Genomic DNA, 25789 nt, shown 5'->3' on the forward strand with positions numbered 1-25789 from the left:
ATTTGCCAATGAATATGTGGACAATTTGTCTAGCAAGTTTTGGAGCCCACTAGGAGTCTGCGATAATAAAACGAGAGTGTCCGCATATAACATCCAGGCTATACATTGCGCAACCAATTTTGGGGCATCACTTATTATTGTTGAAAACGATTCACCTAGATCTAAAATGAACAAATTGAATAGAAAAGAGGCCAAAATACAACCCTGTGTGAGCCCTCGCTCTGTAAGAATTAATGCAGAGAGTAAACCTTCCACTGTCAGTCTTACTTGCAGGGTTGTGTTAGAGTGTAAGTGCTTAATTATGGAAATCAAAGAGGGTGGACATTCATACCGTGATTTTTTGTAGAGTAATTGACGATCAATGGAATCAAAGGCCACCCGGAAATCAATAAATGCCAAGTACAATGGCTGGTTCCGGGTGGCACAGTGAGATTTTAACATGTTCACGGTAACAATATTTGGGGAAGTCCCTAGACCAGACACAAATCCTGCTTGAAAAGGATCTCTTTTTCTTAGATCAGTAGCCCAATTGTTCAAATCCCTGAGAAGAATAAGATTAAAAATGTTCCCAGGGTCGTTCAGGAGAGCAATAGGCCTATAACTCGCTGGTTCACACCTATTACCCTTCTTATAGACTGGCAGAATAATTGAGTGTTTCCATGATTGAGGCAAGATTGGTGTACGGTTGATGTTAATAAACATGTTATATAATATTTCGGACCATATTTCAGGATATTGTTTTAGGGTGTAATTCGAAAGGCCATTAGGGCCAGGAGTGTCATGATCTCTGCTTCCAAAAGATCAGGACTTGCCCGACTCCCTTGGAAGCAGACCCATAACCCCGGTTCAGAGTGCCAGCCATTCCCAATTGGGACCTTTTGGACCCTGTCCTGGCGCCAGTGACACCAGGCTCATAAAGATGCCCAGTCCCAGCGCTGGAAGCGCCGGGCTCATAATGCTTGGGTGGACTTACCTTCAGCAGACCATGCTGCTTACTTACCTGCCAGTTGAACCCCTGATCCTCTTCTGTTTGGGACTACTTTTCCTGTTGGGTGGGGCAGGAGCCACTCCCTAGGTTCAGAACACTGGAACTCTTCTGGAAAGCAGGAACTCTTTTCTTAGGCGTGGCTGTGGAAGGAGACACCTAAGCACTACAGGAGGCTATTTAAACCACACCCGATGGATGAATCTTGCTTTGCGTTATTCTGCATTCTCTGCAGCAGAACGCTCATCGTGTCTTCTGCTTCTGATCCTGGGCATAAGGGAACAAAGGCTTACCATCCTGGAATCCAGTCTTCAGCAGCACCTGTAAAGACAAAGAAAGAACAGGTTAGCACTACGGTCTTCAGTGGCAGCGCATCTCTTACCTGGTCCATCGGCTGTCACCAACGCCTCGCGCTGCATTCCGGCATCTGAAAGACAAAGGCTTACCTACTCTTCGCATGCTCCGGAGGTCTTCGCACTGCATTCCGGCATCTGAAAGACAAAAGCTTACCAGCTCTTCGCACGCTCCGGAGGCCTTCGGCGCTGCATCCCGCATCTGAAAGACAAAAGAAGGTGCGTTTAAAGACATTGGGCAACTTTATTACTCGCGTGCCATTACTCCTTCCCACGCCGAATCCAGTGGGTATTCCAGCACCCTTCAGCTTCTCTAAAGCTCCGAACTTGTACCTGCAAGATAAAAGGGACAGTTAGTGCGCATCGTGAAGCAGGCTACAAGCGCTTACTTACGTGCTTCCAGGCGCTTCTATTCCTCACGCGGGTTCGATCCTCAACTCTCATCAGCCCGCCATCCGCCATCGCCGGAACCCTGCAAAACAAGAGATATCATTACAAAAGACTTTTAAGACATTTGAAGTGCCCAGAACTTACCGTTTGTGCAGTTAACGACGGACAGCAGTCCTCTGAGGTCAAGAGGCCTGCACCCTTATCCAGTGAAGAAACTGGTTACGGCACCCTGCCCCGAGGCAGATGGAGAGCTCGGCGTTCACTTACCTAAGGTGAGGGTGTTAACCTTTGGGGTTTCTACAGGAGAAGAGAAAGGGAAGAGGAGAGAGGCACCCAATAACCCCAGTTCATTAATCCCATATTTTCTATCTGCAGACATCTTACTCTTCGAGTCAGACATACAGTGCACAGAGGTCCAGCCCAAAGAGCCAACCGTGTGTTACACATCACCTTTGAAGATACGGCATTCACCCAGTCAAGACCGGCGCCTCTGCGGGAATCAGGTGAGCGTTACAAGGAGTCCTCGACCTACTCGCCTTATTTATATAATATAATATATCCTCTTCGTCAAAAAAAAGAAAGATTGTCATCAGCTTGAATTCTACTCAGGCAACATGAGTGTGCTGGTGCTGAATATATGTTTGTGTAGTGTTTAATCCATGCCTGTTCTTGTAAAGCAATTTGGTGTCCTGATGTCAACTGATTAATAACGGCCCAAATGTGAGCTATATTTTTCCCTGCCAATACATTTGACATTCTAGACCCATCATTTTGATATATGACTGCCTTGTGATTTCGTAGCCAATTCTTGTATCTGGTTTTCAATTGCGTTAACACAATTCCTCTGATGTCTATTGGAAGTTTCAAGGTTTGACGTTTCTTTAAACGAAACACTGTTTTTTCTATTTAAACATCCTTGTTAAATACATGTAATTTTGGTGCTCTTGTTACCATCTGTCCGTTTGATTTACATTAAAACATTTGCATCAGATCATGATATATAATTGCTTGATGTACTCCCACATTACTTTACATAATTCCAATGCATAAAATTGATTAAATCTTTTCAGAGATTTTTCATTCCATCGTAACCTTTTGCATCCAACATTAACTGTTACATGATTCGATGGGCATTTATCTCCAGGACCATTCTCTGTTTCCATTATATTCTAACTCATCAGCAACATATTATGATCGCTCAGATCTGTTAAATTAATACAAAATTGAGTAATTTCTGTGGTAAGAGCTTGATTCACATAAATGTAATCAATGATAGCTGAGGTGTTACCTCTATGCCATGTAGGTTGTGGAGGTATGTCATCCATAAAGTTCCATTCAGCATCTGAAGACTCTGAGATTCAACAAAGTGGTCCCATAATGTCAATCTACTAGTAGTCCGAGATGTTCCCAGACAATGCAGATCCAAGTCTCCTGCTATGATTACATATGAGTGTTACGCTCACCCGGTCTCTCCCCTGACGTAGGGGCACGGTTGGAGCCCTCCCTCAACTCGGCTCCCCTGGATCGTCTCTCTCTCCCTGTTGCTGCCCAGCCTGCTGTTCTGGATGCTGGTATTGCCCCTGAGAGAAGATGTGAAGCAATGAGAATGGTGTGGTGGTGTCGTGACTTCCCTCGACCCTCTTGTGCCAAAATGAAGTGCGCAAGCGTTTTCCCATACAAGCTCCCCTGTTGTGTTGTAATGTTAAGCTATCCGTCCTGCTTCTTATAGCAGGGGCACGTAGAGTGGACTTAGTTGCTTCACTGGTCCTTGGAAGGGTTGATCCAGACCGGCTGCGACCAATCCACTTGGAAGGTAAGTCTTTTGGTTATGATTTTAGTTTGTTTATTATAATGTCTTTATCTTGATCATTAAGAGTAATTCTTACAATATCTTATCTCTTCCCAATAGGTGTGAAAATGCAGATCGGAGCCGTGGAGCGAATCCGGGAATTCCCTTGAGGGTGTTGGAACTCCCAAATTATCTGGTAAATTGGCCTTTATGATGGAACTCTAGTCTCAAGTATGTCGCGGCCAGGCGTTCGTTATCTATATGATTTCTAACCTGGTGTGTTCTTTTTTCCTTGCAGGAGGAGGCCGGCGGAGTAGAGCGAAGACTGGATGTTCGACGCAGCTCCGTGGTTTCAGGATGAAGGTACCGCAAAGGAGAAGAGAAGAAGCGGAACTCTGAGCAGCTGGAAGCCCGGATCAGGTGAGAAGAAGGCTCTGACTCTGATAGTGATGAGATGCAGGTAAGAAGCACGCACAGCGATGGAGCGGCTGGAATCACGTAAGACGCGCCTTCAGCAGTGGAGTAGCTGGATTCAGGTAAGATGCGCCTTCAGCGGTGGAGTAGCTGGATTCAGGTAAGAGGCGCCTTCAGCAGTGGAGTAGCTGGATTCAGGTAAGAGGCCCCTTCAGCGGTGGAGTAGCTGGATTCAGGTAAGATGCGCCTTCAGCGGTGGAGTAGCTGGATTCAGGTAAGAGGCGCCTTCAGCGGTGGAGTAGCTGGATTCAGGTAAGATGTGCCTTCAGAGATGGAGTAGCTGGAATCAGGTAAGATGTCTTCAGAGATGGAGCAGTGGATGCACAGGTAAGGACAGCGGTAAGCGTTACGCTGCAGAAAGCAGACTAACGCGAAGCGAAGGTTGGGCCTTATATAGGCTAGCCTTGGCCCCTCCCTTTCGCCCCGCCTAGTGTCTCCACTTTGCCCCTCCCAGGGACTCTTGCACGTGCCTTCCAGTGATGTTCTATGGCCACGCCCGGCCCTGTAGCATGTGCCTTAGGCACAGAGTGTGCAAAGCACACTCTTTCATGGGCCTGGCGCCAGAGACGCCAGGATTGGGTCGATTTGGACCCTAGGGGTGATAAAGGACTGGACCCTTGTCCAGTGGCCATGACAATGAGGTATAGTTTTGTCAAGACATATTAGGTCCCTTAAATAATGCAAGTCTCTCAGGAAGGAATCATCAGAAATTCCAATAGGGTTCCAATATATGTTTATCAAGGCGTATGATGTTCCGCCAGCCTGGAGTTTTATCATCTGCAAAAAGGGATTGGGAGAAATCCAATTTTCTGTTTTGAGAAACAAATTTTGTTTAACAGCAAGAAGTAATCCAGATGTTGGTCTTCCATGACTAGCTTTCTGAGCTGCATTCAAATATAAATCGTGCTTATCCCAAATCGGAGGTGTGGTAAGCCACATCTCGCAGCATGACTATGTCGAATTTCTCTATATCAGCAGTGGAATTATTTATGAGATGATGGAACACTCTTGTATTCCAACTAATGAGAGAGACTGGAATTCGATTTACAAACTGGCCTAGTTAATGCATATTTTGATTGTGATGAGAAGTGCAGGGCTTTTTAACAGTTTCTCTTGAGTCTAATTCTACATTGTTAGTAATATTCCGCCCATGGTTGACACTAGAGGGCAAAGTATTGGAAGAAGGAATTGTGAGAAGAGGGGTAACATCTATTATGAATCCTAGTTCATATAATTGCTTTTTTGCCAGCCATGTTGTGTTGAGACCAAGCTCTAGAATTTATCCAAAGTTTCACTGAGGAGAGTGTGTGTTCGTCTTCAAATTCAACTAACTGGATATCAACGGAGTTGATGTCTTTTAATTCGTGAATTTCCGAAAATATAGTCAATGTCATCGTGAATCAGGTCGTATTGAGCGCTTGGTAATGGGCGGCATGATATGATTAGGGAATGTAAAGCTGGCCGTTTAACATTTACTGCAGACTGTTGTTTTGATTAAGCTACATTAGGTCTGGAATTATTAGAACTGGGAGTTACAACAGTTTTGAGTTCCGTGGATTTTGTAATTGCTGTTTCTATTAGACGATAAATTTCTCGTGCTAATGTAGAAATAAACTTGGAGCTCTTAACGTCGTTATTCAAATGTTTCTCCCCTATTTTAATTGGTGCAACTGAATGCATTTCACCAACCTGAAGGCTGGCTTGAGTGGTGTTCTATAGGGGTAGTGTTTGAAGTGGGGGACGTCTTGGGCATTCACAGGAATCTTTAACAACAAATTGTGAAGGGTTCTGGACCTTTTCCTTTTTATCAACTGACTTATCCTGCTGTTGTGATATTGCACCAGGATCACAATGAGTAAGATATTTTTGTGCCGGTTGAGCGGTCATGTATGCATCAACTGCACACTTAATCTCTTTTCTATGTATTTCCAATACTTGTTGCGAAGTCCCTACAGGAGCATCTTATTTTTTTTAATGTTATCCTGGAAGGACACAGGCAAGCCAGTCCCTGATCCATTATCAGTCAATTGAACAGCTGCCTCCACTAACTCATCGAGCGAACCATATGATGAAATATTTGAGGCAATGTTGTTTTTGGCATTGTATTTACGAGCTTGAGCCTCTAACTGATATTTCTTGAATATGGCATTAGAAACCAATATTGCACCTTTTTGAGAGTGCGTTATTGTTTTAATAAATTGTTTGGTTTGTGAGGTACAATAGTTTTTAGTACTAGGCATGTTTTTTGGTTTCTTCATTTGTACAGCCATTTTTTTTGTTAGTTTTGGGTTTGACCACGTCAAACACTGTATATACTGGCTGTTTGATAGCTTGACTAATTCTGTTGTCTTCGACAACAATCTGGTTATCATGAGTTGATGGTGTGCTTTTTGTCTGTTTCTCATGAATAATATCAGCAATATCCGGGCGTAACAAACGTTCTGACTCTGGCATTGATCTTGAAGTAATTGAGGATGTCGGGAGGTTTGGAAAAAAATCAGTTTGCGTACTTGAAGACATCACAAAAACACTAGTTTTACATATATTCTGAACTGACCCCCTTTTAAAACTAGTTGTATTCATGATGTTATTCTGCTACAGCAAAACCTGTTCAAGTTGTGCGGCTTGCAATATGAGTTTCGAGTCAAGTGTCTCAAAGAGTCTGGCCATTGATTGAATGGCCAGATTCATTGAGTTTAGGGTTATTTCCAACAGCTTGTTTGTTATTTCGGAGCTGCCGGGTTTCCCAATGCATGTCACGTTAGGTCCCGGATTGCGTGGAGTTGGAGCAGAATAAGTGACAGCCAGTTCTGAATTAAAATAAATTGGGAGAGCCAGATAAAGGTTGTGTTACAGTGTGAGAGAACTGACAAGAGCTGTTATTTCCATTATCAATTAGAGCCTGATCAGAAATTTGAAGTGTGCTGATTATTGGTCATATCTAATGGTGCCGTAAAAACGTTACCCAATAATATACTATCAGTGAATGATCTATTGACAGTATTCAAATCTGTGGGAGGCGTTGTGGCCACATCCACAATTAACGAATCATTAGGATTGACAGTATCAACAACCTTCACATAATCAAATATTGGTGACAAAGATATACATTCAACAGCATGCGTTTCAACAAGACTTGGTGTAAAAGTAGAAATGGGTGTTCTCACTGCCGTTGATTCAAATACCTTGTTGCCAGTGTTATTGTAGTCTTGACAAAAGGTACGAATGTCTGTGTTTCCGCCGACTTTCGCTGGAAGCTTGCACAGCGTTTGAGCCCTCCGGTTAGAAGGGGTGGAGAAACACAATGATGCTTTCGTCCGTATGTTTTTTTTTTTAATGAAAGGGAACTTGGATCCGGCATACCGGATTTCAGGGACAGCAGTACACACTGCATTTTTTTTTTCTCTGTAAAAAATGTTCAGGATTGAACCAACAAAGACACGACACGTCACCGGAAATTGAAAAGGGTGAATCTACTGCCGACAAGAAAACAATAACGGGGAGAGAGAAGCACTGATTGGCCGCAATGCTGCAGCAATGCGGTCAAGCGGTACTTCGCCTGTACTTAGCTCGGTGCGTGCGCGCTGGCCAAATTTGTAGGTTTCCGCCCAAATGGGAGTGGCTTACTGGTTTGATGGCAAATATCGACTAAACAGTAGCCAATTCACTTCCAAAGCAGTTCGTAAGGCTAGAACAAATCCAATAACCACATGGAGACAGAAGGACACAGCGGTCAAGCGGTACTTCGCCGGTACTTGACTCGGTGCGCATTTCATATGTTGTTATAAGTGAAGAGTTTAAGTGGAGGATGACACTATTTAGGTGTTTAGAAGCTGACATTTTTTAAGGATTTGCAGCTTTGAAGGTGCCATGCACCTATGAACCTTTAGGAATTAAAGTTATAATCTAAAAGAAAAGGGCTGTGGATTGTGCCAAAGTATGAGTGAAGCTGAAATGAGGATTTAGACTAACCGTTTTGAGGATTTTCAGGATACAGGTGGCATGCAATGCACCTAAGGACTTTTAGTTGGTGCAATGAAGTGTAGAGTTAATGTAGATTATAGTCCTGTTGAGAAGTATGTGGGCATAAGCATGTGTTTTTTTTTCTTTTAAAAGGGGGTTGGGAGGTCGTACTCCCACCAGAATGGAGGGTAGCACCTTTCACGTACTGAGGGTAGCACCTTCCACGTACTGTACTCCTGATAAATAAATGTTTGAGTATGTGGTTCAGGTCCCACATACAAATGGAAGGTAGCACCTTCCATTTTGAAGTGAAGTTGAAGTCACGTTCCGTACTTGGAGCGTTGCGCCTTCCGGTGAAGAAGTGAGTGACGTATGTGGGTATAGCATCCTATGTCAGATTTTTAGCGTACGGTTTTAGGATTGTGAGGTTCTTCAGTGCTAATACATCATTGGACTGCCCTATTCGGGACCAAAACACTTGCCCTTTCCCTTCCTGCCTATGTGATAGGTTGATTTAATCAATTTATGAATTCATTTTCTGCATTTAGATTTGTCCAGTTGACCTGGCTTCTCCTTCTCGAGAGATTTCTTTCTCCCGATGGAGTCCGTTGGCCTGGCAACTGAACATCTACATTAGGGACTATTGCGATTTTTCCTCTGTACTGTTAACTGGCAGTGAATTGTTTGCAGCCTCCTCTTGTGACTAGAACTTTTTTCACACATTGCACTTTATTAATGTTATATCGTTGTATGTATATAACTTCTTAATGAATTCGACTAATAAAAAATCTAAAGTTTTTGTTGTGGTCTGTATGGGGTGATCTGCGGTATTGACTGGGGGTCCCTGTTCCTACATTGCTGATGGGACTGTGTCCTTTCAAGTGAACTTATTTGAAACCCGCTGGCTTGACCTTTGTTTATTATAGCTAGTTGCTTCCCCTTCTTGCCAGCGAAGTAGGGGACACCCATCTATTGTATTGCTGCTGAAGTATGTGGGTATGGCATCCTACAATGTTGGAGAGTCGTGCCTTCCGGTAATGAAGTGAGTGAAGTAGGTGGGTAAGGTGTCCCACAAATAGAGGGTTGTACTCTCTGTTTGTGTGAGTGTGGCTATGCTGTCACAGGGATTGGGTGGTCGCGCCTCCAGCCGTAGAAGTGTGTGTGAGCAGAGTGTAAAACGCAGGTTAGGGATGTGTATCCTGAGATTTTGAAGTGTGCTGAAAGGAAGTCTGCAAATGGAGTGAGGAGGGTACGCGCTTCTAGCATGTTTATCGAGTGTGTTGGGGAATTCCACAAAAGTGTTTATAGAATTGCATCTCTCTTTAAAAGGATGCACAGTTAGTGTTCCCCTTATGGATCTTTGAGTGTGTGTGCAAAGAGGGAGAGGTGTTGTGATGTGCTTTGTGTATGTGGTATCTTGGGAAGAAAGGGAGATGTGTTGTATTGTGCTTGCAAGGTATGCATGTGCTGAGAGAATGTTTATGTGCTACAGTGGAATGTTAGTGTGTGAATTCTGTGTCAAGGTTCCACCCAGTGTCAGTTGAGAGAAGTCTGCCTGGGTGATGGGACCCAGTGGTTCGCTCTGTAACATCTTAAAGAGACCTGTAATAAAGCTTATATGAAGTAACCTACCTGAGTGTAACAAGGCCGCTTTGTTACAGTGAGGAATGTCCCCACTATTAAAGCAGATATGAAAGACCTAATTTCAGACTTTGGTGCTATTACTAAGAGGATTGATGAGGTGCAGAGGATCTCGAGACTGGACAATGATCTACATGCACAGAAAGGGGGCTCTGTTACTTGATCAGGAGAATGAGCACTCTGGAAAACAAATGAAGGGTTTTGAATGGTTGTAGGTCAAATGGTCAAAAACCAAATGGCATGACGGATGCAGTACCATTCAAATGTTGGGGTTCCTGGAGGCTGCAGATGGTCAGACTATAAATCCTTTGTTCAACTGTCAGAAGATATTACAGTGCTAGATAGCGTGCACATAGCTCTGACCACAGCCAGATTGGGCAAACGCTGAGACATAACATTGTTTCTTTCTACATTTCATAGCGAGAGAAAAAGTGATACAGAGGACCAGGGAGGGACACAATATTTTATGGAAAGGCAATTAAATGAGTTTTTCCTGGATCTTGCTCCATTTACCACTTATGTTAGATTAAAGAAGGAAATGTGTGGGGACGAGTAACGAGCTTGTGAAATACTATTTGTAGGGTTTCTCTCCAATATTGCTGCAATTGTATTGGAACAAAAAGAACCAATTGGCTTCTCCCCCTGCACGCATCGTGGAGATGTTATTGTTAGGTGGGTCAGAACACAAGCGTAACTTGCACAAGTAGAGCGTGTAAGCACCGACTTCCTCAAAGAAAATCCTGGAAATGTTCTCTATACGTGCTATGGGATAAACGATTGGATTACTAATGTCGGGCCAGAGTTTATGGCCCTTTGGTTAGACATGTTTGAAAAGTTCATGCCATCTGTGAATACCCATGTTAAGAATACTAAAATCGTGCCATATTTGCGAAAGAAGCATGGAGACATTACTTTTTGCAGTAAAAGCATCTGGATAAGATTTAATCAAAGTGTTAAAGAAATGGAAAGGTCCTGGATTTTACACTGCAGAACAGAATAAGGAGAATTGAGTGGTGATACTTTTGCATGATGAGGTAACTCCTTACGCACCCAAGGAGATATCATAACTGGAATGTGGATCTGTCTTTGTTGAAGGACTCTTGGTAGGTGATGTGGTGGTTTTGAGGTCTGTGTATGGCTCTAACAAGATAGATCCCAACATCTTTCGAGGGATTATAGAATGGTTAATCCCATGTTCGACCCACTAACTAATTCTGGGGAGGCAGGAATGAAGTGTTAAACCCAGTGATGGAAAGATTGGGAACTTACCCTTAAACTGCTAACTGCTTGAGGAGGTTTGTTGGACGCTTGGAGGCACACACCTCTTCACACCCGCAATTATACATGTCAATCTTCAAAGCGTTTCACTTTCTCTACGGTGGACCCATTTTTGTCTTGAGGCTAGATTCGCAGGCCATTTTGTCCTCCCTAATTCTGGCGGAGGCTAAATCTGCTCGTGTGAGTGCAGTTCTGCAGCAGACTGTTGGGGCAACCCGGCTTTACCTCAATGCTGACTCAATTCCTAGTTGCTGGCACCTGCTGCTGGAAGGAACTTCTATAAAAACATCTCCGTCGTGTGGTGCACGTGTTTGTGAAAGTGCAGTTCTGCAGCGTCGGAACTGGTGGCAAATGCTCTCTGGATTTACTGGCTGTCCAGAGGGCGTGAGAGCTTAACTCATTAAGTGCCCTTTGAAATGCATGCAACTTGCAAAAGAAGTCTGGCAAGAAAGACAATCGCATGAAGACTGTTAAGCAGTATAACATCTCTGAGGCCAACAAACAAAACTGAGACCGGTATACTAAAAATAACTGCCTGCCTTAACAAACGAGTGGACCTATTGCGAATGCCAGTTCCATTTCCTCCAAACTTGGCTCTCATATTCTGCTCGACAGAAGAAACCCCGACTCTGTTGGCAGCAGAAGGTTTTGCCTACACCCCATGGTGAAGTGTCGCCTCCTCTTTCCCTTTCCTCTCCTATTATCGGCCACAATTCTTTACTTGAGTGCTGCTACAGCTTTCAGAGTGACGCTGTGATACTGGAAATGTATTGGAGGGACAGGACCGCATTGCCATTGTCCTGTACCTCCTTAAACTGTGTATTCTGCTTCGTTTCTGCCCGGGGGGTCCAGTTTGGACCCCTGGCATTGTAGCTCTACATTTTGTTTGTGGTGAACAAAGACTTATCGGATACCCTTAGGACACACATAGGTAGGGGTACAACCATGTACCCTTAGTGTATGTTTGTGGGCACATGTGAGTTATCCACGGAGCAGGGTATGTGGTGATTGTGTCCCCCTGTTCTCGCTTTACTGTGGATCGCAAACAGAACCTTCCATGTTATGCTATTATGCTGCCTATACTGTCCGAATTTAGAGTCCACTTTCCGTTCCCTAGGGTCTGAAGTGTGTCTGTGCTGGATGTCTTCTGAAGCCCACTTCCGTGCTGGATGTACCTAAAGCAAAGCTGAAGACCTGGCTTTGCAATGTGACCCTCATCCACCCTAAACATATTCTTAAACACATACATTTGCTCACTATCATATGCACCTGTCCACACCTCTTCGCCCACACATACTCAAAGACACACAGGTGCACACGCTCAGACATGCTCACAGTAGCACTGCGCTCTATTGTTGATGGGCTTCATGATTTGCTTTGGGCACTATCCGTATACAAGGGGTGCATAGCTGGCATATATTGCGTGAAGCCTCATGATTTTCTTTGGGCACAAGCAGCATGGAATTGTGAAATGTGTTGCAAAATGTACGGTTGGTTACAGTATTTGATGTTTTCACCCATGGATGTAGTTTTAGGGGGGGGCAAGGGTGTTTGTCCTCCCAACTTTCGTGGCACACCATTATGTCCCCCTCATTTGTCAGGGTCCCCTTTCCTGTAGCGGTCATGACCCCCAAATATTTCCAGCAATGTTACTCCACTGTGATGCCCTACAGAACGTTTTCACCTTTTACCCAATTTTTCTGAAATTGGTGCTGTACAATTGACTTTACAGAAACATCAATTCTGACTACCTTCGTGATATTTGGAGATTTCTATGAGTGCTTGTTTTTATGTTGCTCCCTGCTATTTGTATGGTTTTCTTAGTGTGTGGTCTCCTAGCTCCTATCACTGTAATCCTTTACATACTGATAAAGGGCTTTTCTTCCTAAGATTCAAGGGTGAAGAAACACGGGTCTTCAATAATGACACCCTAAGGACATCCCCCAAATTCTTTTAATGTATGATTACATCTAGTTTCAGTTTGTCCATTGTTACCATTCAGCACTTCAAACTAGCATCTCTGCAGGACTCAGGGGTGTCTTTATCAATAGGGTAGGAACCTTGGTCCTGCTCTTTATGGCCAGTAAAGAGTCACATGATATTCCTGAACAACAGAACGTTGCGTTGCCTCAGCTGAAACCAGTTCATATAGTTCAACCAAAGACTTCAGTATCTCATGCAGACCATTTAAAGAAGGAGCAGACATTCCTAGTTCATTAGTAAGTGTGGAATTGAGACTGAAGGCATTACCACACACTGCATTCTCAGGTGAAGTATAAGAATACATATGCTTGCTAGAAGCCTGCACTGTAAAAAGGGTAAAATAATCTTAACATAACAGGAGATGTCCATTAATACGGACAGGCCCAAGCCAGCTTCCTCATCCCCACCCTTGACACTCCTGGAATCCAAAATAACCACTTTCACCATATCGGATGCAACCAGGGGAGAGGTGGATATACTCGGTGGGGTGTTGCCACCTCCTCCGATTATTACCCTCTCCTCCTTGGCCAGGAAGGTAGTTGTGGGCTCCGAATCTTCCTTGATTGTGTGAAAAAAGGTGGAAATCTTGCCCTTTGTAAATGTGTCCATAATGGTAGTGACAGAGCCTACATTGATTGTGTGCATGAATGAGGGATCAGCAGACCTAGGAGATGTTTCACTTGGAAAATGGAGGGTTCATTTTAGGTTCTGTTTTATTGCATAGATTACTCCTGTGATCCTGATTAATGGTGACATCCATTTTCATTGATAACGTTTAGCATAGGGGACCCTCCCAGAGCTGACAAAGTTAAGACAAGAAAATCAATCTACACTGTTGTCACTCAGCACACCGTCAGTTTTCTAACACAGAAGGAAAAAACAAGAAATATTGGTCGTCTTGTTGGAATGGTGTGGTGAGGAATAACCACCAACAATTATAACTTGTTGTATTACAACCTACCCCTACTGATTCTGGCACCACTGCAGAATCTTTCACTCTGTAGGTAGCATGACAGTGGTGGTAAGGTAGTGCAAAATAATACCTGCAGAAGTCCAACCAGCAAGGTTTTATGTTTTAGAAAACTGTTTGCAAGATGGTGGACACCAATCTTTTATATAGTTGGAACAATAAAACAGAAGAAAGTTAAAGTATTAATGCATTTTGGAATTATTACAAAACACATCAGGGTTTGGGTGCACAATGAATAGGCTATGCTCACAAGTGAGAGCTACACAGGAGGATATTGGGGTTGCATGTAGAGCACATGCATGTGTGAGACAACACTCTACCTAAAATTGGTCCATAACAATAATGGGGTGGGGGTCATTTTAATAGAGGTCTATCCAGTTTAAACACTAATTACACCAGATTTGGTGGCGTAATGTGAATCCACAGGTCTTTTTGTTAAAGAATGGAAAATGAGGTATTTTATCAGCTGATGTAAAGACATTACAATAGTATTTCTGTTTTTTCTTTTAATATTACGCTTGATAATGACACCTCACCCCTTGGATGCAAAATGTTTCCCGATTTGCTCGTTATGCAGTATTTATATTGTTGACAATATATGTAGATTATTTTTGGATTAATATCCTTTATATGTGTTCGGAACAAGAACTATGCTTGCCAAATTATGCTGACTTTCTATCTTGTATGTTATGTTGACCTATTATCAATCATGGTAATGTTAAAAGGTGATATATTGGCCCTGAAGAAGACCTGGTTCTGTAGGGTCCAAACACGTGTTGGCAAGAGCATAGTAATCACCAACTGAGATTAAAACTGAACGTGAAGTATTCATTAAAAAAAACTTTCATTTGTGAAGATTTGAAAATAAGGACGGATTGACGGTCTATGCGCAGTGGGTGAACCAATACTTTGTTGATATACCCCTTATTAGGATCATAAGGGACTCTGGGTCTATATTGGCAAACCCTGCAGCAATGACATTCTTTGGTTAAACACGAGCGGAATAATAATGTTTCGTTGTTGTTGCGCAACAGACTAGCAGTCCCCCAACCCTCGGTTTCTGAGTGGGAAGTTATTTTCTTTAGATGTGATACCATGGTTATACCAGTGTATGTCTTGAACTGCTGAACAATTTTGGTAATATGCTCTTATCTGAAACCTCTTCCTCTGACGTAGATCTGAAGTAAAAGACTTCTCGCCTGGGGACATTATCCAGCTGGTGAGCATGTATTAGTAATGCCAAAACTAAAGGTTGAGTGGCTAAGGTGTTTGTCATTACTTGCCCAAACTTGCCCACTGCTGTTCGAGCACAGCCACGTGTGCTGATGCACTGTGGATGGTTTATAAGTGCCTCCTGCCTGAATCGTTGTTGTAGGTTGCTCCAAGCTCCTAATGCAGCAATGTTCAATGCAAGTCCACCCCAACAGCTGCTCCTGCACTATAGCTTTGTTATTGTACTGAAAATGCCCTGCGATAATGCTGTTGGGACACAATCTAATTATTGTGCTGTACTGACCCTAGCTGCACATTCAAAGGCATCTTTTAGGGTGGCTGGGTGCAGTGCAGATTCCCACAGATTTAAGGGATAATAAGCCAGTGAATTCACACAACTCGTCGACAAGTATAGGGATGGAAAATGGCTCTACAATTCTTGATAAAAAAAAAGGACCATCTTCTTGCCATTACAGTGCTTGGCTCCTTGAAATAGGGCTCCATGCTGGTTGTACGTGTGACTGGGAACAGGCTTCTAACTTAAAAACAGCATTTTTAGGATTACCAAAGTGGTACTGTTGTCATTGAAAAAAATGTTTCCTATGAACGTAATGAAACGTTCATCCAGTAAAAGGCGGACACATAGATGTTTCCCCTGTTATGTGCCTTATCAACCTGCCACAAATTTTGTTTGTGATCCATTCCTTTACTTGCCCATCGAATTGCTTTAATCAACTTCTCCATGCTTTTACGCTTTTATCTAGAGCTGCGGGGCTTCAATTTAGAAGTATTTTAAGCTGTATTAGTACTCCGCACACGTTAAGAAAATTAAACAAATGCACTGATTGGTGCATTTGCGAGCCTTACCCTATGGTAAGCCTGCATACGGTGCGTAGTGTGCCTTGCACCGGTCTTCCTTTTTTTACTGTTTTATTCTGGACACCATGGAAAGGCAGAAGTGACTACGCATAGTCCCTTCTTCCTCTGCCATGGCAGCCATTTTTGTTGTTTACCTTTTTAATCATTTAATATAAAAGGCTGCCATGGAATGGGAGAAGGGGCTACACATAGTACCTTCTCACATTCCATGGCAGCCGTTTTAATTGTTTAGTATGCCTGCCATGGAAAGGCAGAACGGAATATCTTTCCCAGGCCAAGGCAGCCATTTTTATTTTGCCCCATAACGCGATGCGTCTAGCAACCAAAAAAAAAGCACCATTAGTACCGCGATCAAACGGCCCGGTGTACTAATGGTAATAAACCCATAGGCAGGTAATGCTCCTCGGGAACTGTAACTATGGGCCTTGGGGGCATTACCTGACTCTGTCATGTCCCCACTGCCCGGGGCTTATTGAATTAGTATGTTCATTTTAGCCTGCATTATATGTCTGGGAAGGAGGGGGCTGAGGTTTAGAATTGTTTTTAAGATTTTTAAATTTTACAAAATATAAATGTTTTTCCATAGGCTTTGTTTATTTAAAGAGGGGTCCTCTGCCTAAAATTATTTTGCAAAGATTATATGGTTATGACTGAATGAATTATTCAAGCAAGTATTATGCCAAAGGAGGATTGCGTTTGTTACCATTTCAGTTTGTATAGTGGCTGCCTTTGTTTTTCACCATTTTCAAATTTTCTCAACTCTCCCCTGCTTTTCCTGCCTTGCGTTGCTTTTTGTCTCTTTAGTTATCTTTTGTCTTTCAGTCTCTTCTTTTTTCAAGGTTCCTTTCCGTCTATCTCTTTTTTTTCGCTTTGCCCCTGAATATCTCTCTACTGTTCTTTTTTTACTGCTTTCATGGGCCTTATTTTTGTCACCTGTGCTTGATGCTCTCCTTTTCCTTATCTTTCTCTGCTCACCATTATCTTCTTTCTGTCTCTCTTGATGTTTTTCTCTTTTGCTCTTTCAATTTCAGTTACTGTGCCTGACCCTCTGATTCTCCTTTCTTTACTTCAGTTATTGCCTTTTTGTGTTATTTTCTTGATAAACTTACTCTCTTATGATTACTTCTTCCTCAGTTGACAGATCTGCTGAAATGGTACATAGTTACGTTTAAAGACCCTCTCATGCTGGATCCGCCACCATGGTTCCTGTCGTTTGTTTATTGCGAGGCTTTCCTACAGCTGCCTTTCTTCCCCGTGGCCTCATATGCCTTCTTCAAAGGTGAGTACTAAAATGGGTGCACTTGAGTAATATTATTGTACTACTTTAGTGAGTGTCCTCCTTAAGTCATTCTTTGAGTAGAAAAAGGCACCTAGGCATATTCCCTTTGCACAAGTCGTGTTGTTTGTTATTGTTATAACCTCTGTACCCCCTTTTACTTTTGGGTATTAGGCGCTGCTTATAAGCCAAAACTATTGCATTGGACCACAGCAAGACGGAGATCACCTATGAGGAGGGTTACACAGTTTGTGGGGTTTGTTTGATTATTTACCCACCTGTTAACTGTCCATGGCAAGGCTAATCCAGTTGTTCTGCCACTTGATTGAGATGTTACTTACAAAGAGGTCCTGTTACAAAAATAGTGACCAAGCCAACAATTCTGGCTTGTATATAGGTAATAAGAATTTGCGAGACACCTGCTATCCTATTCAGCTGTTGCCATTTTATGGCCAGGTAGTACCATTAAGGCAGTGCTTGGCAAATGCCAATCCCATACGCACACACAAGCTAGAAGTGTTGACTTTGCCAATGCTTGTTTTAAACTCCTTTCTTCACCGCACAACCATTCCTTTCCCTATTTTTTCCCCATGATTACTGGTAAAGTGTTTACTGGCCATGTGCCCAGGCTTGCCAGAAAATGCCCATAAATAAATGGCACTAATTCTTTTCACTCGCCAACAATTGAAATCCAAATATTTTCAAGTAAGAGTATCTATATATAATAAGAATATGTATTATAAGAAGAGCTCGTTGGTTTCATTAAATTAAGATTTACATGACCATATTAGAGTGGTTAAGAATTGTATGAACCTATAATTAAATGATAATCGAGGAGTGGTTCACGAAGACGTGTTCCTAATCATTCCTTCAACTATCACAAGGCGTTTTAGTTTATTTGTTGCACATGGTTTGGTTAAACCTTTATATAATTTGTTAGGGTATACAACTTCAGCTTGTCATTCAAAAAACGATGTGTTTAAATTGTTTTGCTGAATTTAAAGAACACATATTACAAAAACAATTTGTAAAATTGTAAAACTAACACATTTTCAGTTTATCAGAAACAGAGGAAAACGCATCTTACTTATTCCTGTTATGCTCCAACGTTCTTTAAAATCGACAGATCATTGGTCGAGTCCACAACCAGTTAGTGTCACATTTAAAACACGATCCATCTGGGAGCATTGATTGACCGTGTCCACATTTTAAATGACAACTACACTCTGCCGTGGCAACAGTCAACATCTACCCCACACACATCCTTCAAGCCCATTTCTCCATAAAATTGGTCGCTCAAATAATGGGGTTTAGGGTACTTGTGTGGTCGATGTTGATTGTACAAACTAGTCTCTTGACCCTTCAAAAGGAGTGCAAAAATGGGGGCTGGGCACATAATCAAAGTATGCAAAACAGCCAGACTGTGTGAGGTTTACAAGTGTTTTTTATGGGCACTCACCAAGTGAAGTTGTACATTACATCTGTGGGGTTGTGAAGAGAAGCCGTGTGCAAAGTCTTTCTTGGGATATGATCCTTTGATCACAGTAGCACACGTAATGTCTCCAGACTATTTCCTAAGATGCTCACGAAAATACAGTGAGCAGTTGCTACAATATGATTTGCATGAGGTATCGTGTTCTTTACATTTTAGCCATTACCATGTTCTAGAGTGCTGCTTCAGTGTGCACCGGACATATATCTTAGATTATTTTGTGTATTTAAAAATGTTTCCAGTAGAATTTAGTACATTCTAGTGTGTATAGATTTATTTGTAATGCTGGGGGGTCGCTGCCTAACCTTGGGTATTGCATGGGGGATGTTCCAAGGGGACGGGGGCCACCTAAGCTAGTGGATGCTGGACAAGGAGAAGGCATACGGGGATCCTCAGAACACTCGCACCTAAATCGCCCCAATAAGGCAAGGGCAGTGACCAGGGCATTAAACTCTTTACCACCCTTACTGATTGGCAGGAACTCCAACGGGGCAGTGCCATGAAGGCTCACCCACCCACTAACTACAGCAGGGCAGGAACACGAGTGGGAAGGACAATGGCATAGTCACCTGCCATTCTGCCCTTACTGATGAGCATGGGGCCGGAGACTCTGCAGCAGGTTGGACCAGGAGAGAGGTGTTGTTGGGGTGTGGAGGAGGTTGGAGGAAAAGGCAATTACCATCAAGGGAAGAGAAGCTGGTGCAGAGTGTCGGAGGTGTACCATCACAGGGCCGTTGACAATCGGGAAGAGGTTGGGGAGCTCTATCCAGGAGCCAGTGGTCGAAGTGTACGAAAACAAGTAGTGGAGCTATGTTCCCTGCTGGCCTGCACCCACTCCCCACAAACCCCATCACCACGTTCCCTCCCACACACAATACACCCCCCCAAACACTTGCACCTGCTGATTAAGGGAAAGTTCAGTGCAGTGCACTGAAAGTGCAAGTTTCAACTTCTTCCTACACTTTTATTTTAAAGCGAAACCATTCCGGAAAGGTTTCTTTTCAAAATAAAAGTATAGGAGCTGTAAAAGGTCATTTAAAAAAGTACAGGAGCACCGCTCCCGCTCACTTCGACCACTACCAGGAGCTTGGAAGGAGAAAGTGTAATTCGGGATAAGAGGCGTTTCCCTGAGGTGGAGGAGAGTTGAGGGGAGCAGACAACCGCCAGAGAGAAAGAGGGCATGGAGATAGTGTGAGGAGGTTGGAGAGGGGGGCTGCAAACCTTTATCCACAGTGGCTAGGAGAGAATGACTAGAATGGGAGATAGATCTGAGGTGAAGTGAGGAGAATAGGATCTCCCAGAAGGAAATACTAAGGAGGTTCGGGTGGACCAAAAGCGTTCAAAACAGGATCTCAAACTGATGAGGGTTTTGGGTGGGGTACGAGACGGTGCAAAATTATTGTGTGATAGGGTGGATGTTGTTGGCGGGGACCACAACGTGTGCCTTGAGGACAAAAGCAACAGCACAGGGAGCTTACCTAGTAGACTGAGGACTTCCTGAGTCCTCCTGTGAGACCACGACTGGCACCCTCCAAACTGAAGAGGTAACATTGCTTATGCATCCTGGATGACTTTTTCAGGTGTTCACCAGCCAGAGACTTGCTAGCCATGGAGGTCGAGACTATTGTTCCCTACCACCAAGGGTTAGGGAGCCCTGCAAAACCTGCAAAACTGAAGCTAAGGACTTGAGTCTATGTTCCCAGAAGAGAATCACTGTGTTAGTCCCTTGAAATATGTTAGAGACTTTATGCTACATTTCGACTTTATAAGAGGCTATAGCAGCCGAAGCATCCTTTCCATGAGCGGCCTAAACATTGCTCCTTCCCTAAAGAGAACTTGGGAAGAGGTCACATTTGCTTTCCTCATTGACATCCCACACCTTGTGACTTTCCTGAGCTGGCCATACCTGCACTACATTATTCCCTGTATGATAATAAACTGCTTAGATTATACAATTTAGATTGTTTTGTGTTCCCCCCTGCCAACCTTTTGACCTATTCTAGAGCAGTCATTAGCTTTGTGCTATAACATTAGGGATGTTTACACCGGGTTCTTTAATCTGGGTGCATGCCCCATAGCAATGTGTAAATTGATGTTCAGCAAACCACAAGGTTTTTGTTCCCCAAAAAGGTCTGATACTTCCTTCCTTTAATTTGGAAGTGGAGACTTTTCATAAAAAAAATTGGAACCTCCTGTATACTGTAGAGTGAGCCATCGTATTCAAAATTTAGCTTGGATATTTGAGTGGAATCTGGAGGAATTCTATAGTGATCGGTTACATACATCGCAAATGTAAGTGGTCTTACCTTTGTGCCAGGAATCTTTGTTGGAGGGGTTAGAGCACTCTGCAAGCACCCAATAACATGAAATAACATCTGGGTTGTTAGCGATTGTATTCTGCCTAGAGGAGGTAGTCTGCAACCTGTGGCTCCCCAGATATTTTGGACTAGAACTAGGATCCCTCACCATGGACTATGCTGACTAAGGATGATGGGAGTTGTAGTCCAAAACATCGCCAATGGTTAGAGTAATCTGGAATGTTTTAGAGGGCTAGAGTTCGAGTGGGCATGGAGCTATGAAAAAATCAGGTGGTGGTGCTAATATAAGAGGGCCACGTTCAAGATACTTTGCATTTGCCCTTATTCCATGAACATCGGGTCTCAGGCTTTCCGCATACACACCATGGAGAATAGCTACATACTTTGAAATATACCATTTGTAGCCTCATAATGAGCTCTTTAGTTGGCCCCTGGTGCAGGTAAGTGATCCCGTTATTCTTTCCCATTCTCTGTTTTGTTTACCAAACAAGCGTGAAGGTCTTGAATGAAGCCTTGGCTCCTGCCATGAAATATCAATAAAATACTCGATGGCTGACCAGAGGAAAAACAATCTTCAACTCTAAAGTGCAATGATACGATATAACAGAAAATGACTTAGAATTACATATGCACAATTTGTGAACTATTTGTCAGTGATATTGTGACTTTAAATTTTCCTGTTTTTGCCGTTTTTGTTTATTTCGTTCTCCTTTCAGTTTCATTATTGTTTCCTTTTTCATCACTTGTCCCTTTCTTCTTGCTTTCTTTGATATATTTAACTTTGATATTCTTTCTCGTTCATCTGTTTCTTTTTGATAAAGTTTCATTGAACTTTATGAAATGGTGCACAAGTCAACAAAATCTATGCACAATGAATCAAATGAATAAACTTAATAAAAGGAGAGACCAGACAATAATTCAAACATAGGCAAATATACCAATAACTCGATGATGGGAATGCCCAGCAAATGCCAGAATATTTCTAGTCAGCCATATCTTCTAAGACCCATATTTGCCATTATTGCTTGCTCCTTAGAATCTTTTATAACAAAGATACATTCTTCAGTAATGGAGGTTTATGGTACAGGTGATAACATTTCACCAAGTATTAACACAAATGGAAAACCTGCCCCCCAAGCAGTGCTGATATTTTATCCATAAGTTTGCAGTTTCACACCTGCCAATGTGCTATCACTGGGCCTATGGGGTTTTTCCAAATATTAAGCAATTATCAAATAGGCCACCTGTATTGGGTATTTAATAAGAGAAGCGTTTAAGCCTTCCAGTGGGGAATCTCCAGCTGGAGCAATACTGCTAAGACTAGAACCAGGGAGTTAAGCAGAGGGTCCAAACTGTAATAATTTTAATGTGATTTGGGATTGCTTTCCAAAATGTTTCAATTTTGGGATAGCCCAAAAACATTTTCATACATGCTCCAAAAACAGATACAAAAACATATTTCCACTGACAAATGAGCATTGTGCTGGAAACAAAGACTATCCAACCCCCATCAGCTTGGAGAAGAAGCAATTCAAAAGCAACCCTGCTCTGGACTGGTTCTCGGCTCTGCTCCCCCTTTTTATACAACAAGACATTAATCACATTTGGGCAGGGCAAACCAATTGACTGGTGCAAATATCCATAGTTTCCATACATTGGTGTGATTTCATTGTCTTATGTAGGAAAGGAATGGTATGACACTGACACAATGGATACAATTTGTAAAACTTTTATTGAAAATGTTGGAGTCGGGGAAACTCCTATTTTGTCCTATAGCTAAGATGGGAGTAGTCTCGACCATCACACGATAAACAAAAGAACCCAAGTGCAGTCCGTCAAATCAAAATGGCCTATGCTAACAAAAACCTAATGCCTGCCCTATCTATTGTACACAAAGTGTAAAAAGGAGAAGTGCATGCATAGGAAAAAACAGTGTTCAAAAGAATAAAGGTAGTTGAACCAGCTCTCCTCCACATGTTAAACCTCAGAGTAAGGCTGTCCTTTTAGGCAAGATGATACTCTCTGGCTTGGTTTCTAACACTCTAAGCAGTTCCAAACAGTGTATTGAGGCATGCATGGCCTTCCACGTTAGTCTTTCTTGACTTTCAAAGTTCTATTCGAACGCAAAGTTCACAAATGTCCCTCACTGCCAGGCTCAGACCTTACAGCACACAGTTCATGTAGGCCCCCCTCTGTCGGGCTCTGACCTCTCACGTCATAGTTCAACACCAACTTACCGGGGGGCTCCCTTCCCCTAGCTTATTGTACTTCGGGTCTCCCTCAATCAGGCTCGGACCCCTTTTTAAATGTGCGTGGCTCTCTTTACATACCACTGCAGGACGACTTTCACTCAAAGTTTACATTTACTCTCGCTTAATTCACTTTTGCTGTTTGTTCGCTTCATAGCTTCAAACAATGTACCTTTCACAGAGGCTTTTGAATGGGCTACTTTCTTTCGCCGGACCGCTCCGTTACTTTCACAGCTGCCTTTTACTTCAAAGTTCATTCACAGGTTTGCCTTTCTTCGGGTCTCATCCACACACGTGCAGCCTTCACTGGTGATATAATGTTGCTACTTCATTCGCTTTAACTCACACCGGTTTCTCAGGTTGCTTGCTAATTCATGAGTTAAGGTTGTGGCCTAGCCTTCCCAATTCTGCTGTTCACCCTGGAGGGTTGCTGGCATCCTTGAAACACAATGCAATCTTCACTTGTGGGATCTGGCCTTCTCCATGTGTCTTTCATGCTCTGTCAGAGGCAACAACCTCCAGTAGGGAACCCTTGGGGTTTTCGGCCCACTTCTCTCATCCCTTCGCCCGTTGGTCTGCTCCAGTACGTGTACCTTCATCCCGGAAGTTCTGCTCGTACTCTTGTTCTGCCTTGCTCAGAGTGGGTCTTTAGGTGTTGCCTTTTATTCATGTGAGGAGAGCTAACTATCGGGTGTATGCACTTGGTGTAAAGTGCCTGACTTTGCCTGACCCGATTAATGGGACATGTCCAGTATGATGTGAGAGAGTTAGTACGGTTACTATGTCACCCTCTTCCTCAGCCCAGTGTTTGTGTAAAAAGGGGGCGGGGGAGTTGGGACTTCGGAAAATCCTACAAAATAGGATGGGGTAGATGAACAAAAAAGGGTGGAATACAGCGTTTCACCATCGGCTGTCTCACCCCCACTCCCCGAAGAGCCCTCACCCAGGTGGTCCTCCCGCACTGGTCCACCCCCAGGAACTGGATCCAAAAGTGATGGCTGTGCCCTGGCCACCTGGATGACAAGTCCCCGTGGACTAGCGGGTGAGACACTCTTTAGTTTCTCACACTTAACATATTTCCTGGCAATATATATATTGCTTCTGTTATGTTTTTCACGTGTTTATGGTTGCAATTGATATTCTTCATGTATAACTGCATGTTTAACCTAGTGTCATTTTCTTCATGGTGAGTGCATATTTGCTTTGGGTATGTCGCATGCGCGTGCGTTAGTTAACAATGAGATTGCTTATTCTCACCATCTTTAGCTCACATCGCATTAACCATTTGCTGCACCTGCTTATTATATGGGCGATATGGTTACCTCATTGAGTAATGTTTCTCACCTTTACAATATGGTACCGGGGGAGGGGCAAGAGCTATCCGTGACTTGTTCATCTGTCCCATCAACAGGGGGAGGGGCAATAGCTACAGATGATGTATTTATCTGCCCCTCAACACAAACGTGTCCCAAATCTCCCACTCCACTGCAACCTCTCCAACATAAAGGGATGCATCAGTAATTACACTGTTCAATCTTCAGGGGAGAAGGTACCACATGAAACAGATCTTGTATATTCATTCCTTGATGCGCACACACTTTATGTATTTGCCAAATGTGTGTCCGCAGTGGTCACGCTTTATGTGCCGTCCCACCGGGGCCTGTGCGGAAGCTTGCCTGTCAGGAGCACTATAAACTAATTGGTACACTGTGGACATTCTGTCCTTCTCGAGACCCATGTTAAGTGTTATTGCTAATACCCTTTGCACTCGCATGCCTGCCCTGGTGATAGTCCTCTGGGGGGCACAGTGTCGAATCTGCATGAAACGATGACGTTACCCTACCCACACCCTGCATGTGGTTTTACATTGTTCAAAAGTTACTGGTATGTCATAAGAGTAGAGCTGTCGCAAGGTGAGAGGGCTCTGGTGCTCCCAAGCTGAGAAGAGCCCCTTTGTAATCTTATGGGAGAAATACGGCTCTGAAGGAACAGTGAGAATGGGCCCAAATCTGGAGGATTTATATTATTTTCAACCTTGTATCCCAGTGTACCAGGCTATGCTTAGTCACCCATAGCAAACTGCCTCTGAGGTCCCTTGACCACTTGGTTTAAAACGCCAAGGAGGTCATCGCAAGGATGTGACAGATTATTCTTTATCGCGCCATAATATCAGACTAGAATTGAGCCTCCTGTCAAAAAGTGGTCTCAATTAAGCAGCAATAAAGTATTTCCTGATGTCTGGGCTGCCCACCACTGTTTATTTAGCATTAGTCTACACTGGATAAGTCAATAGACATAGGTTATGTAGCTTCTAAATCGCCATGGTAGTGGTTTCCAAGCGAGAAAGACTGGCTGGAAGTTGGCGTATCTGGCCAGGGTGTCCCTATCCAGACCGTAGTATGCGAAGGAAAGCTAAAGGGAAGGGGTGAAGTAGAGGGGTAAAGAGACTACAGAAAAAACAACTTGCGGGTGGGGGCTGGGTTCAAATGACTGCAGGGCCTATTAAAGGAAGGAGGATGGTGTTTGTGACACCTTGG

At 43.2% G+C, this 25789-nt stretch overlaps 1 protein-coding gene across 1 annotated transcript in view; it reads left to right on the plus strand.

Moving 5' to 3' along the window:
- The window catches only part of TMEM97 (transmembrane protein 97), a 237274-nt gene that overhangs the window by 123768 nt on the left and 87717 nt on the right, over positions 1-25789 (plus strand). The window contains exon 2 of the mRNA XM_069615021.1: positions 17052-17196. Within this exon, the coding sequence (XP_069471122.1) occupies positions 17052-17196 (145 nt within the window). The remainder of the gene's footprint in view (positions 1-17051; positions 17197-25789) is intronic.

This window comes from Ambystoma mexicanum, chromosome 9 (genome assembly GCF_040938575.1).
Source record: "Ambystoma mexicanum isolate Mex_15411 chromosome 9, UKY_AmexF1_1, whole genome shotgun sequence".
NCBI lineage: Eukaryota > Metazoa > Chordata > Amphibia > Caudata > Ambystomatidae > Ambystoma > Ambystoma mexicanum.